We start from the raw sequence: 15,442 nt of genomic DNA, 5'->3' as shown, positions 1-15,442 counted from the left end.
GCTACTAACTTTCCTTTAAAAAACATTGACAAAGTAATGAGGTGTAACTGGGTCTTTAACGGTGTAAAGGTGTATAATTACTGTTGAAGAATGTCACTGGACATGAAAAACATGTATTCAATGTTTGTGGAATGTAACATTTCTCATACTAAATATGGTTCCACATTACTCTAAAATAAGGCTTTCTATAAAGGTTTCTTTAATCATATTTTAGCTTCCACCTTAGCCCCATGTTTACGTTTCAATCTTTTTTCACATTATCAGTTTGGCTTCTTCTCCTACCCTAATGAAGAGTTTGTGGATTAGAATTGTCAATAAATGAGTAATTTTAAATAATTTATACGTGTATTTGTGGGTATTAGAAACAGGATATAGTTTTAAAGTAAGTTTGCATTTGTGCTTCAGTATTTGAAATGGTTAATGACTTCAGTTTGGTTCAGATGCATGCATGATAATTAAGTTTACGACATGCAAGCAACCAGGGCTTAAAGGAAACTAGGCTGTTGCTTAGCAACCTGGGGCCGCCCTTGGACAGAAATGACTTTTGAGTCAGTTATAAGCTGGAGCCAGAAGCTGGACATGACAAGGGATGCAGGGGGACGATTTTCCCAAAATAACAAAAGACAGCCCCCAAATAAAACCAGGCACTGAGGACAATGTCTCAGGAAGCCAGTTAAGTTAAAGGAACAAAGAACAAGACGTTGAACAAGGTCCAATTCAGGAGAAGTCAAACAAGAAGCAAAGAAAATGCTCTGAGTTAAAGAGACAGCTGTAAGAAACAGGTTTAAAGTCAGTTAGGTGGGAAGCCAGACATCCGAGGTAAATTCAAAGTTTTTGATGAAATCTCAGTACGGATTATGTGGAAGCTTGGTACATGTGGCAATCCAATGCAGAGGAATAACAAAAGGAGAGCCTGAAATCTTGGAGCTGGATCCATGGTGAAGGCATCCGAACGCAATCTTTCTTTGTGGGAAGTTTCCAAGCATGTTCTTTGAAAGCGAAATTTGCAAACAATCATGTGGAGGTCAGAGGGGGCGATTCTCCAATATTGGGCCAAGATTTCACGCCGTCGTGAACGCAGGTGCGTTTCACGATGGCGCGAACCAGGCCAGGTTACGTATGATTCTGGCCCCCACAGGGTCATGCTGCTCCAGCCTCCTTTCATGGTGTCCACTGGTGCCGCGCCAACCCGTGCATGCGCAGTTAGGCCGCGCCAACCTGCGCCTGCACGGGGGGACTTCTTACGCGCGCCAGCCACGACCAACATGGGGTCGGTGTTCAGGGGCCGGCCGCGCCAGGATGTAGGCCTGGGGGGGGGGGGGAAAGAGGCCGGCCCGCCGATCGGTGGGCCCCGATTGCAGACCTGACCCCATAGGAGGCCCCCGCCGGTGAAGGAACCCCCCTCCACCTCCTACAGGCCGCCCCCCCAACCGTTCCCGCAGAGTTCCTGCTGGCAGCGACCAGGGGTGAACGGCACCGGCGGGACTCTGTCGTATTGGCATGGCAGCTTTCCCCATCCGTGCTGGAGAATCGGCGGACCTGCCGATTCCAGCGACCCGCGGCCGACGCTGCGCCAAACGCGCCAGCCCAAATGGCACCAATTCTCCGCACCACGCCAGCGTCGGGGCGTCATGACGCAGTTGCAACGATTCTCCGGCCCGGCGCAGGGCTCGGAGAATCGCCCCCAGAGTTCCAGTGAGATCAGCTGGCTCCCAGTATGACAAGTATCTGGGGTCTTTGATGATAAATCCAAGTGGCTGCACGGTGGCACAGTGGGTTAGCCCTGCAGCCTCACCGCGCCAAGGTCCCAGGTTCAATCCCAGCTCTGGTTCACTGTCCATGTGGAGTTTGCACATTCTCCCTGTGTTTGCGTGGGTCTCACCCACACAATCCAAATATATGCAGGCGAGGTGAATTGGCCATGATAAATTGCCCCTTAATTGGAAAAAATGAATTGGGTACTCTAAATTTATAACAAAAATAAATCCACAGAAGGTCTATTGAGTGGCATCTGTCACTTGGTTTCAGAGTGTGGTGTGTCTGACCACATTTTGCCTATTAGTTTACATGGACTGTCTGCTTACTGAGAACATTAGAGTTTATAATATATTATAACTTGTGTTATCCTTACAAATCTGTAAATATATATAGCTGTGTGAAGGAATAGTATATTATAGCTACATTTCTGATGGTTAATAAAGGTTTTATTACTTTACTAAAAGTTAATTGGCAGGCCTGTGAATCTGTACATCAATTTACCTAAACAAACAAAAACAAAGTTACCAGCTATTGAGCTGGGTTCCGCTCTGGAACCAAACTGTCCAGTAGCGACATCAGCTGGGATCTTAACAGAGTTTCACAGCAAGACTTGAACTTGCAGAGGGAAATTTGTAGGGGCCATTAACCCAAGCCAGGATTCCCGCTGGCCATTTGAATCGAGCATGAGGCCCAAAATGGGATTCTCGCCTGGCATCAAACCCATCGTGAGTCTCCCTGCCTATTTCCCCATCGAGGCCAAGTTCTCACAGAAACGGCGAGATCCTGATCAGAACTCATTGCCATCCACTTCAATCTCAACAGCAAGATTGAAGTGGAATGCTGTGACCTCCTGGAATGCTCCCACACCTCTCCTCCCCCTGAACTCGAAGCCCCTTGGGCGTGAATCACTACTTGTCCCTAAAAGTGGGGACCAGGCACCAGGCACACCGATGGGGAGCAAGGGAGTGAGTATCCTCTCTACACTTATTATCAGGGTGCCGAGGGGGGTCCTTCAGAGGAGGTGAGGATTGGCAGGGGATGTTGGGGGATGCTCGATGGCAAGTCTTCCTTCTGGTAGCCTTGAAAGTGTTTAAACTCTCTTCCAGCATGCAAATATCAAAGATCTACCAGATGAAGGTAAAGGTTTTCCATCTGGAGCCTTCAAACCTTTGATGTCTCTCCCAGCATGTCAATATCAATGATCTGTCAGATGAAGTTCTTTTTATCACATTAAATTTAATTTTCCTTTCACCTTTTCAAGCCTCTGGGCATGCTGAGAAGCCAAAAAGTTTTAAATGTATTCTTTACATTCAATTTTGTGGTCTATTAATTTTTATAAACCTCTTGATTGACAGGCCAAGCTTATTTTGAAAGAAGACTCGGCTTTGTTTTTACAGCTCTTCACAGTTGATTATCTTGGAATTGTTTCCTATTTTGAGTAGGTATTGTTTCTACTCGCAATTCTTTCAAGAGACTGTTTCTTTCTTCTGACGTCCTTCCTGGGAAGACCAGGTGCTCTGTCTGAGTGCTCCCCCCGGCACCCTGGAAGTGCTAACCTGGCAGTGCCCCTGGCAGCGATTGGGGGGGGGGGGGGGGGGGGGTCCTTGCCAGGAAAGGAGGTGTTGATAAGAATTGGAGGGGGTGCAGTATTATTCTGAGATTGGGATGTCCGATCTCTGAGGATGTGACCTTGTCAGTATTTTTGGGTCCAAACCTTGAATCATCGCTGACTGCAAAAAAATTGCAAAGTGTGGGTGGCTTGCACTCTGGATCGCGCTGACTCATCCGGTAGGAATCGCACCTTGCTTCCCGCCGGAGATAACACTTCAAAATCTTTTGGCACAATTATTATAGAATCATAGAATTTACAGTGCAGAAAGAGGCCATTCGGCCCCTCAGGTCTGCACTGGCCCTTGGACAGCACACCCTACTTAAGCCAAAGCCTCCACCTATCCCCGTAACCCAGCAACACCACCTAACCTTTTGGACAATAAGGAACAATTTAGCATGTCCAATCCACCTAACCTGCACATCTTTGGACTGTGGGAGGAAACCGGAGCACCCAGAGGAAACCCATGCAGACGTGGGGGAAAGTGCAAACTCCACGCAGACAGTGAGCCAAGGCCAGAATTGAACCCGGTTCCCTGGAGCTGTGAGGTGGCAATGCCAACCACTGTGCCAGGTTGACACTACAGTCACCACTGAGAGCATCTTTTATTGGAGGTACTATCCTATCGGCCCAACATAAGCCAATATTACTCTAGTAAGAACAGAATGTTTGCTGCGTGTGGCTATTTGCCTCAAAACCAATACTACCAAGCAGATTCATTGATTCTTCCATTTGTGCCACTAAACATCCTGAGCTTCATCCTGTAAACTGATATGAAGTTCCTTTCCACTGTGATGTCATGTTCAGTCCCATCTATTCATGCAGTTCTGCTCCCTGGAATATAGGAAATATGTGACTGCACTTCAGATGGTACAGAAGAGGTTAACAAGGATGTTACATGAACTGGACAAAGAACAAAGAAAAGTGCAGCACAGGAAGAGGCTCTTCGGCCCTCCAAACCTGCGCCGACCATGCTGCTCGTCTAAACTAAAATATTCTTCCGGGGTCCGTCCCCCTCGATTCCCATCCTATTCATGTATATGTCAAGATGCCCCTTAAACGTCACTATCGTCCCTTCTTCCACCAGCTCCTCCGGCAGCGAATTCCAGGCACCCACTACCCTCTGTGTGCAAAACTTTGCCTCATACATCCCCTCTAAACCTTGCCCCTTAAACCTATGCCCCCTAGTAATTGACCCCTCTATCCTGGGAAAAAATCTTTGATTATCCACTCTGTCTATGCCCTCATAATTTTGTAGACCTCTATCAGGTCTCCCCTCAACCTCCGTAGTTCCAGTGAGAACAAACCAAGTTTATTCAACCTTTCCTCATAGCTAATGCCCTCCATACCAGGCAACATCCTGGTAAATCTCTTCTGCACCCTCTCTGAAGCCTCCACATCCTTCTGTTTGTGTGGCGACCAGAATTGAACACTATATCTCAAGTGTGACCTAACTATGGTTCTATACAGCTGCAACATGACTTGCCAATTTTTATATTGAATGCCCCGGCCAATGAATGCAAGCATGCCGTATGCCTTCTTGACTACCTTCTCCACCTGTGTTGCCCCATTCAGCGACCTGTGGACCTGTCCACCTAGATCTCTCTGACTGCCAATACTCTTGAGGATTCTACCATTCACTGTATATTCCCTACCTGTATTAGACCTTCCAAAATGCATTACTTCACATTTGTCCAGATTAAACTCCATCTGCCACCTCTCGGCCCAAGTCTCCAAACGATCTAAATCCTGCTGCATCCTCTGACAGTCCTCATCGCTATCCGCAATTCCACCAACCTTTGCGTCGTCTGCAAACATACTAATCAGACCAGGTACATTTTCCTCCAAATCATTTATATATACTATGAACAGCAAAGGTCCCAGCACTGAACTCTGCAGAACACCACTCGTCACAGCCCTCCAATTAGAAAAGCACCCTTCCATTGCTACTCTCTGTCTTCTATGACCTAGCCAGTTCTGTATCCATCTCACCAGCTCACATCTGATCCCGTGTGACTTCACCTTTTGTACCAGTCTGCCATAAAGGACCTTGTCAAAGGCCTTATTGAAGTCCATATAGACAATATCCACTGCCCTACCTGCATCAATCATCTTTGTGATCTCCTCGAAAAACTCTATCAAGTTAGTGAGACACGACCTCCCCTTCACAAAACCGTGCTGCCTCTCACCAATACGCCCACTTGCTTCCAAATTGGAGTAGATCCTATCTTGAAGAATTCTCTCCAGTAATTTCCCTACCACTGATGTAAGGCTCACCGGCCTGTAATTCCTTGGATTAACCTTGCTCCCCATCTTAAACAGAGGAACAACATTGGCTATTCTCCAGTCTTCCGGGACATCACCTGAAGACAGTGAGGATCCAAAGATTTCTGTCAAGGCCTCAGCAATTTCCTCTCTAGCTTCCTTCAGTATTCTGGGGTAGTTCCCATCAGGCCCCGGGGACTTATCCCCCTTAATATTTTTCAAGACACCCAACACCTCGTCTTTTTAGATCTCAATGTGACCCAGGCTATCTACACACCCTTCTCCAGACTCAACATCCACCAATTCCTTCTCTTTGGTGAATACTAATGCAAAGTATTCATTTAGTACCTCGCTCATTTCCTCTGGCTCCACACGTAGATTCCCTTCCCTGTCCTTCAGTGGGCCAACCCTTTCCCTGGCTACCCTCTTGCTTTTTATGTACGTGTAAAAAGCCTTGGGATTTTCCTTAACCATATTTGGCAATGACTTTTCGTGACCCCTTTTAGCTCTCCTGACTCCTTGCTTAAGTTCCTTCCTACTTTCAGAGAACATAGAACATAGAACAGTACAGCACAGAACAGGCCCTTCGGCCCTCGATGTTGTGCCGAGCAATGATCACCCTACTCAAACCCACATATCCACCCTATACCCGTAACCCAACACCCCCCCCCCCCCCCAACCTTACTTTTTAGGACACTACGGGCAATTTAGCATGGCCAATCCACCTAACCCGCACATCTTTGGACAGTGGGAGGAAACCGGAGCACCCGGAGGAAACCCACGCACACACGGGGAGGACGTGCAGACTCCACACAGACAGTGACCCAGCCGGGAATCGAACCTGGGACCCTGGAGCTGTGAAGCATTTATGCTAACCACCATGCTACCGTGCTGCCCCTGATATTCCACACATATTTTGCCTGTTCCCAAGCTGCTCCACAGCTCTCTCCCTCTCTCTCTCCCGCTCCCGAGAAGTTTAGTTGGGAGGAAAGATTGGATAGGCTGCAGTTCTTTTCTTGAAACAGGGGAGGCTAAGAGAGACCCAACTCAAGTGTATCAACCTACGAGGGGTATAGATAGAATGGATATCTAGATACTTCTAACGTTGCGCCTTTCAATCGCTGCTACTCTTTCAGGAAGTGGCCATATTCCGCTTGATGGAGGAGCCCATAACTTGGGGATAGAGATTTATACCAAGAGGTAGAAGGTTTCGGGGGGCTTCATGGTGCAGGGAGTAGCACCTCTAACTCTGAACCAGAAGCTGTGTGTTCAAGACCTATTTCAAGACTTGATGGAAGGTGAGCGCATAATGTGACCAAACAGGTCGAATATGCCTGATGGCAGGCGTTATGGAGTTTCCTGGTCAGCCATACTGCAGAAGGCAATGGCAAACCACCGCTGTACTTCTTCAAGGATAATCATGGACAATCCAATAGCATTACATGGTTGCCAAGACTCTCTATGGGCATTGCTCTTGAAGGCAGTTTACAGGATCATTTTTTTATCCAGAGAATGAATGCAAAACTGGAACTCACTGCCTGCAAGGATGGTGGAGGCTAAAACCCTCATTACGTTAGAAGTACTTGGGTATGAACTTGAAGTGGTGTAAACTGGATGGACGGAGAGCTGGATGGCTGCTTATTGGTCAATGAAAAAGCCATGCGCCAAATGGCCTCCGTCCTTGCAGAATTTTTCCGAGTTTATGATTATCACTGTTTTCATTGACCTCCAATAAATTCCCCATTCAAACAATACCCTATCCTTCTTTGCTCACCGTTCCACAGATTAAGAACACACAGAATTATAAAATCAAGATATGTGTTTCCAGTTCTACATTCCCGCCTACCCCCGATAACTTTTGATTCCCTTGAATAATAAGAATCTATTTACCTTTGCGTTAAAAACATTCAATGACACCACCTCCACCGCCTTCTGAGGAAGTGAGTCCCAAACTCACGCAGCCCTCAGAGAAGATCATTCTCCTCATCTCTATCCTAATTTAAAAACAATGTCCCCCTCCCCCACAAGGCTCTGGACTCACCCTCAAGAGGAAACATCCTTTCCACGTTCACCTTGTCAAGACCATTCAGGATCTTGTTGACTTCAATCTTCACACTTCATTTTTTTTCCAATTATTTTTATTAAAATTTTTATCAAAACATAATTTTTTGCATAACCATTAACAACATTTAACATAGCAAAATAAATGTTAACCATATATACAGATAAATAAACAATACTATGTAACAATCCCCCCCCCCCCCCCCCCCCCCCCCACACACACACATACACACACCCCCGGGCTGCTGCTGCTGAACATTACTGCTCTCCTGGAAAGTCTAGGAACGGCTGCCACCTCCGAGAGAACCCCGTCATGGACCCTCTCAAGGCAAACTTTATTTTCTCGTCACCAGGTCTCCACACTCGGGGGCTTCGAGTCCCTCCACATTAAACGATCCATCTCTGGGCTACCAGGGAGGCCAAGGCCCATCCGTCGGCCTCTTTCGCTTCCTGAACTCCCGGATCGTCTGACATACCAAAGATCGTTATCGACCATCCTAAGCGGAAGCTCTCCCAGTCTCTTTTCCTGCCCCTTAGCTTGGATCACAAACATCTCGCTTTTCTTCTTGTTTGTACCCTAGGAAATTGGCAAAGTCCCTCAAAATCTGCATGACCTCCCCCTAGTGGGTCCGAGATGTACAGGAGCAGGTCATCCGCATAGAGCGAGACCCGATGCTCCTCCCCACCAAACCAGCCCCTGCCAGTTCTTTGAAGCCTGCAGCGCTATGGCCAACGGCTCTATCGCAAGGGCGAATAATAATGGGGGGAGGGGGCGCCCCTGCCTCATCCCCGGGTGGAGCCTAAAGTATTCCGACCTCACCCTGTTCGTGCACACAATTGCCACGGGGGCCTGGTAGTGTAGCTGGACCCAACCTATGAACCCCTCCCTGAATCCAAACCTTCTTAGCGCATCCCACAGGTACTCCCATTCCACCCGGTCAAAGGCTTTCTCTGCGTCCATCGCCACCACTACCTCTGCCTCCCCTCCCTCTGAGGGCATCATAATGATGTTTAGGAGCCTCCGTACATTGGTGTTCAATTGCCTGCCCTTGACGAAGCCTGTCTGATCCTCCCCCATCATCCCAGGGACACAGTCCTCAATTCTACCAGCCAAGATCTTGGCCAGCAGTTTGGCGTCGCCGTTCCAGAGCGATATCGGTCTATAAGACCCACACTGTAGCGGATCTTTCTCTCGTTTGAGGATGAGTGAAATTGAAGCCTGTGATGAGTGTCCTCCCCAAGACTCACATCCACCCATTACAGAGCATGGTCGGAGAATGCAATGGCCGAGTATTCTGTCCCCTCCACCCTAGGGTGGCCCTGCTCATCACAAAGAAATCTATACGGGAATAAACTTTGTGGACGTGGTAAAAAAAAAAGAACTCCTTCGCCCTCGGCCGGGCGAATCACCATGGGTCTACACACCCCCCCCCCCCCCCACCTGTTCCATGAATCCCCTCAGTTCTTTAGCCGCCGCTGGTCGCTTTCCCGACCTGGGGTTTGACCGGTCCAATACAGGGTCTATGACTCTGTTAAAGTCACCCCCCCCCCATAATCAGATTGTGCGAGTCTAAGTCCGGAATTTTACCCAGCATGCACCTCATGAATTCCACGTCGTCCCAGTTCGGGTCGTAAACATTCACCAGCGCCACCCGAGTTCCCTGCAGTTTCCCGCTAACCATTATGTATCTGCTCCCTTTGTCAAACACAATACTCCCTGCCTCAAAAGCCACCCGTTTGCTGACCAGCATTGCTACTCCTCTGGTCTTTGAATCCAGTCCCGAATGAAACACCTGGCCAACCCACCCTTTTTTCAATCTTGTTTGGCCCGCAAGTTTTAGGTGCGTCTCCTGTAGCATGGCTACGTCTGCCTTCAACCCCTTTAGGTGCGAGAACACACGAGCGCTCTTGAATGGCCCATTCAGGCCCCGCACATTCCATGTGATCAGCCTGGATGGAGGGGGGGGTTAACCATCCCCTACCCTGCCAACTAGCCATCTCTCTTTTTCAGCCAGCCACGAGCCCGCGTCCCCTGCTTACTCGAGCCCTCCCATTGGAGGCCCCCCCCCCCAACTCTCCCTCTGTTCCCCCATGTTGGCTCCTTTTCTGTCAGCAAAGCAGCATCCCCCCCATCCCCCAGCAGCCCCATGATCCCAAACCCCCAAGTCAAGCACCCGTTTGACACTGGCTCTCCCCCATTACGCTGCCCCCTCACTCTTCTAAACTCCAGTGGATCAACCCCAGTTTGTCTAGCTTTTCTTGATAAGCCAACCCGCTCATTTAAGGAATCAGTCTAGTAAACCTCCTCTGAACCACATCCAACACATTTACATCCTTCCTTAAATAAGGACACCAATACTCCACACATTATTTAAGATGCGGTCTCACCAGTGTCCTGTATGATTGAAGCTTAATTTTCTCCTCAATTCTTCTTGTATTAAAGGATAGCATTCCATGAATCTTCTTATTTTCGTGCATCCCAACTTACTTTTAGGTACTGGTTCTACACCAAACTCCTCCTGCCTCCTTCCCAGGGAAAGCTTTTTAAAATTCATTCAAGGAGGCGTTCATCGCTGGCTAGGCCAGCATTTATTGCCCATCCCTAATCAGCCTTGAGAAGGTGAAATGAAATGAAAATCGCTTATTGTCACAAGTAGGCTTCAAATGAAGTTACTGTGAAAAGCCCCTAGTCGTCACATTCCGGTGCCTGTTCGGGGAGGCTGGTACGGGAATTGAACCGTGCTGCTGGCCTGCCTTGGTCTGCTTTCAAAGCCAGCGATTTAGCCCTGTGCTAAACAGCACCAGCCCCTGGTGGTGAGCTGCCTTTTGGGGCTGGTTCAGCACAGCGGGCTAAACAGCTGGCTTGTAATGCAGAATAAGGACAACAGCACGGGTTCAATTCCCATACCGGCCTCCCCGAACAGACGCCGGAATGTGGTCACTAGGGGCTTTTCACAGTAACTTCATTAAAGTCTACTTGTGACAATAAGTGATTATTATGTTATTATATTTTTGAACCACTGCAGTCCATGTGGTGCAATTATAGCCACAGTGCTGTTAGGGAGAGAGTTCAGGATGCTGACCCGGTGACAGTGAAGGAATAGTGATATATTTCCAAGTCGGGATGGTGAGTGGCTTAGAAGGGATCTTTCAGGTGATGGTATTCCCAGGTATCTGCTGCGCTTGTCCTAGATTGTAGTGCTTGTGGGTTTAGAAGATGCTGTCTCAGTGGACTTATTGTGTTCCTGCAGTGCACCTTGTAGATGGTAAACACTGTTGCCACTGTACATCACTGGCGGAGGGAGTAAATGGTTGTGGTCGGAGTGTCAATCAAGCAGGGCTCCTTTGTCCTGGGTCTTTATCCTTCTGCACCATTACTGTTAGAAGATCTTTCAGCACAAGAATGCTTTCCCTAAACTTTTCTACTCTTCTAATCCTCTCAGAAGATAGGTCTCCTCAGCGCCCATTATGCTGACCCAACACTCAGTCACCAAATCCAAGTTTTCCTCGATGGCTGATACCCTGTCCATTCATTGGGAGGACGTGGAAACTATATTAATGGAGCATGCAGGTACAGCATGAGTAGAGGAATAGGGATGTCTTGCTGCAGTTATACAGGGCTTTGGTGGGACCACAGCTTGTGTATTGTGTGCAGTTTTGGTCTCCTAGTTTGAGGAAGGATATTCTTGCTATTGAGTGCGTCCAGCAAACGTTCACCAGACTAATAGCCGGGATGGCAGGACTGACATATGAAGGAAGACTGGATTAACAGGGCTTGTACTAACTGGAATTTAGAAGAATGAGAAGGGATCTCAAAGAAACATCTAAAATCCTGAAGGGACTGGACAGGCTAGATGCAAGAAGAATGTCCCCTATTTTGTGGACGTCCAGAACTAGGGGTCACAGCCGAAGAATAAGGGGTAAGCCATTCAGGACTGAGATGAGAAAGAATCTCTTCTCTCCGAGAGTTATGAACTTGTGGAATTCACTACCACAGAAAACTCGGGGCCAGTTCTAGAGGGAGCTGGATGTGGCCCTTGCAGCTAAAGGGATCAAAGGAAATGGAGAGAAAGCGGGAGTAGGATACTGAATTTGCATGATCAGCCATGATCATATTGAACGGTGGTGCAGGATCGAAGGGCTGAATGGCCTACTCCTGCATCTATTTTCTAAAACACCAGTGTCAACTGTGTTGTCATTTAGAGAATGTCACTGATGTAAAATAGCTGTATGTTAGTCTACGTAACCGCAGTCACTGCATTTTAAAAGCATTGTTTTTGAAGATGATGCTGAATGATATCTGATGGTTTCATGTAAAATGCAACAATCAAGGGGTCAATCATGTGCACATTTTAATTTGCTTTCAATGATATCTTCAACTGAAAAATGAAAATGAAAATTGCTTATTGTCACGAGTAGGCTTCAAATGAAGTTACTATGAAAAGCCCCTAGTCGCCACATTCCGGCACCTGTACGGGAAGGCTGTTACGGGAATCGAACCGTGCTGCTGGCCTGCTTGGTCTGCTTTCAAAGCCAGCGATTTAGCCCTGTGCTAAACAGCCCCTCCAACTGCAGCCATAATCACTGCATAAATAACTGTGATGTATTTCAATGTAAGCTGGCATTGTAAAAATGTTAAGTATTTATTATTATCATTATTATTAGTGTTAGATCACATTTAATGGCTGTTTTCTGTGTGTCATATATAAAAATAGTACTCAAACACATTGCCAATACAAACTCTTATGTAGCACTAGCATCAGCCAATCTGCAATTTAATGTACAAACAATGGTTCAGCCTGGAGTAAAAGCAATCAAATGGTTCATCACGACTCAAAGCTCAACCAGATGAAAACAAGGTCACACAATTTCTCACACCCAATTTGAACCCTGCAACAGTGAATAATTAACAAGCACGTGATTCACAAAACCAACACAGTGCCCCACATGCACAAGAAGGTGAATCTCCACTGAAATTAAAGTGATTACAAAGTGGTCACGAAGATATTGCAATTGCATTCGTTCAGGCCGAGAGGGAAAGGAGGCAATAAAAATGGATAAGTTAAGCTCCTGGTGAGGAACCAGTGAGTCCTGCTAAACATACAGTTGTGATCTTTGCCAATGACATAATCAGAATTCATCGTGATGCCCTTGACACTCTCAGTCTGCGCAGTGGCCAGCTGAGCAGGGTATGAAGCACGACAGAAAGTCTATGCAACAACACAGAGACTTCTGCCAAATCTCCAGGTTGGGTCCAGAAACCTCGGCAGCCAAAACTGTGCTGTGAAATCAAAAAATTAGCATTGCCATTTGATATACTTGTCATAATGTAAGGATTCTTCCTGTTCATTATATGTTTTTTTATTCATTCTTGCGATGTGTGCATCACTGGCTGGGCCAGCATTTGTTGCCCATCCCTAATTGCCCTTGAGCTGAGTTGGCTTGCTAGGCTATTTCAGTGGGGGCAGTCAAGAGTCAACTGCATCGCTGTGTGGGTCTGGAGTCACATGCAGGCCAGACCGGATAAGGACGGCAGATTTCCAGTCCTGAATAACATTAGTGAACCACATGGATTTTTATAGCATTTGGCAATGGTTTCAGTCATCATTAAGCTTTTAATTCCTGCTTTTTTTTATTGATTTCAAATTTAACATTCTGCCCTGGGACAGAAGAGCATAACCCTGGCTCTCTGAATTACTAGTTCAGTGAAAATACCACTACGTCACTGCCTCCCTATTATTCTCTTTGTTTTATTTTTGCCGTTACATTTTTGATCCATGGATGATTAATGTCCATGTGTCTTTTATGCAGTCTGCATCATTTGTTCAAGCAGAATAATCCAGAAAGCTGTGCTGGTTTAAACTGGAGTTGCAGAATAGTCAGCCCCAGTGAGAAAGATGGGTTGGGTGTTGGTTTTATTGATTTGGCATGTGGCCAATGAACTCGCCCAAAAGGCTGTGCTGTGCCCAGTAGCAGGTGGCGATTGCATCTTATCCCAATGGGATGCTTTTCAGAGTCCCATGGATTCAGTTTGATGCTGGCAGCCCCGAAGGAGGTCCTGTTATCCTCTTCCCTCTGATTTCTTCCGGAAAAGCTGTGTGTGGTGTGTTTCTGAACTGATAGAGAGCTTGGAAGAATTTATTTGCAGGAGCACCATTACAGGCTGTGCAAACAAAGTCCAGCAACAACCAACTCTCTCTCCAGAAAGATGGAATACAAAGTATAACTGAAAGCAGAAGTAAGGTATATCTCCAGAAAAGTCTGTGAGTACTGCTTTCCTAAACTACAAAATACCTGAATGAATGAATTTGCAGAAAAGACCATTGCAGGTTGTGAGCCAAAGACTTTAATCAGCAAGCTTGCTGTGAAGAAAAGTGTACGAAGAACCATCATCTGAAGCAGTCTTTTTCTTCCTTTCAATTTTGATTTTTTTTCCCCCTTTGCACCCGTCTGTGTTTGACTGTCTTCTGTGTATGTGTGTGTGTGTGTGTGTATATGTATATATTATATATAGGATAGGGTGGGTTAAAAAGGGGAATAGGAATCAGCTTATAGTTAACCACTTGTATTTGCTGCATATTTCATTACAGTTCTTGTTATAAACAAACAGTAAGTGTGTTTACAGTTTCAGACCTGGTGACTGTGATTATTGGGCAGCCAAGAGCCAAAGACTTTGCATATTTCCATGAGAACTAATGGTTAATTCAGTTGTGTTGTGACTCCGGGGCACGTGGGGCTGGAATTGACCGTGCACTAGCCCAGCGTGGGGTAACAATAACCCAAAACAGCATAAGATTGTCCCTCAATAAACTAAGGCGGTGCATGATCATTGCTCATTTAAATGAGTCCTCAAAACCATTTGAAACCGAGATACCTCTGCTCCTACATATACGCCCTGCTATCATCCAGGAAAAGGACGATGCAATCTTTGAAGAAGAAAGCATTTGATCCAAAAACATTTGTACAGAAGGAGATGTTGCATTTCATTCGGTTGTTCCTTATTACAGAAGATTATAATTATTACCGGTCCTGGATGCCACACAAATCGATATGGAGATCAGAGCAGTTTCCTCGCAAGCCCTGTTGTACCAGAATGAGATCCACTGCTTGGTTGTCGATCAATATAAGCCGCATGCAGCCTTCAAACGCACCAAAGGGATTTAAACAATCAGCAGCAGTGGCATTTGCAGGGCAACCTTGGAAAGAAAAAAAAAACACATATTAAAGGGTAGGATGACAAGAACTGTTTGCAAATGTATTACAACGTTGGTGGGTTGGAATAAATAACTCAAAAAGAATGCCAGCGGCAAATACTTTATTGTAACATGTTTAAGGTTGCGTGAACTCGCTACTTTCCATGCTGCTTTCTCTTAGATTCAGATCAGTGAAGTATGTGTAACTTTCTCCTATGTCATCACAAGCTTATACAGCTTTGTGGGATTTTGTTTAACATACATTATATTACAGCAAACACCAAAAGCGTAATGAGCTGTCCTTTGTTTCACGCCTTGGCTGGGATTTTGCGCTCCTGCTCGCATCGGTTGGGATTGGTGACTGGAGGACAACAAATTGGGAGTGGCCCAAATCGCATCATGTGTCAGCTGGAAGCCCCCGCGCGATTGTCCCAAGCCCCCACCAGTGACGTACCCAACCCCATTACATTATCCGTTCGCCTGAATTACGACTGGTCTTCAACAATGTGCGCCTGACCTGCCAGAGGAGCTCAGATGAGTGCATTGCTCAGGGGGA

General features: G+C 46.6%; 1 protein-coding gene across 1 annotated transcript in view; it reads right to left on the bottom strand.

The window, feature by feature from the left end:
- Positions 1-15,442, bottom strand: part of LOC119962140 (contactin-associated protein-like 5) — a 1,413,266-nt gene that overhangs the window by 656,622 nt on the left and 741,202 nt on the right. The window contains exon 10 of the mRNA XM_038790064.1: positions 14,718-14,889. Within this exon, the coding sequence (XP_038645992.1) occupies positions 14,718-14,889 (172 nt within the window). The remainder of the gene's footprint in view (positions 1-14,717; positions 14,890-15,442) is intronic.

This window comes from Scyliorhinus canicula, chromosome 2, assembly GCF_902713615.1.
Source record: "Scyliorhinus canicula chromosome 2, sScyCan1.1, whole genome shotgun sequence".
Classification (NCBI taxonomy): Eukaryota; Metazoa; Chordata; class Chondrichthyes; order Carcharhiniformes; family Scyliorhinidae; genus Scyliorhinus; species Scyliorhinus canicula.
The sequence above is the reverse complement of the archived record's forward strand: the minus strand, read 5'-3'. Positions and strand labels throughout refer to the sequence as shown.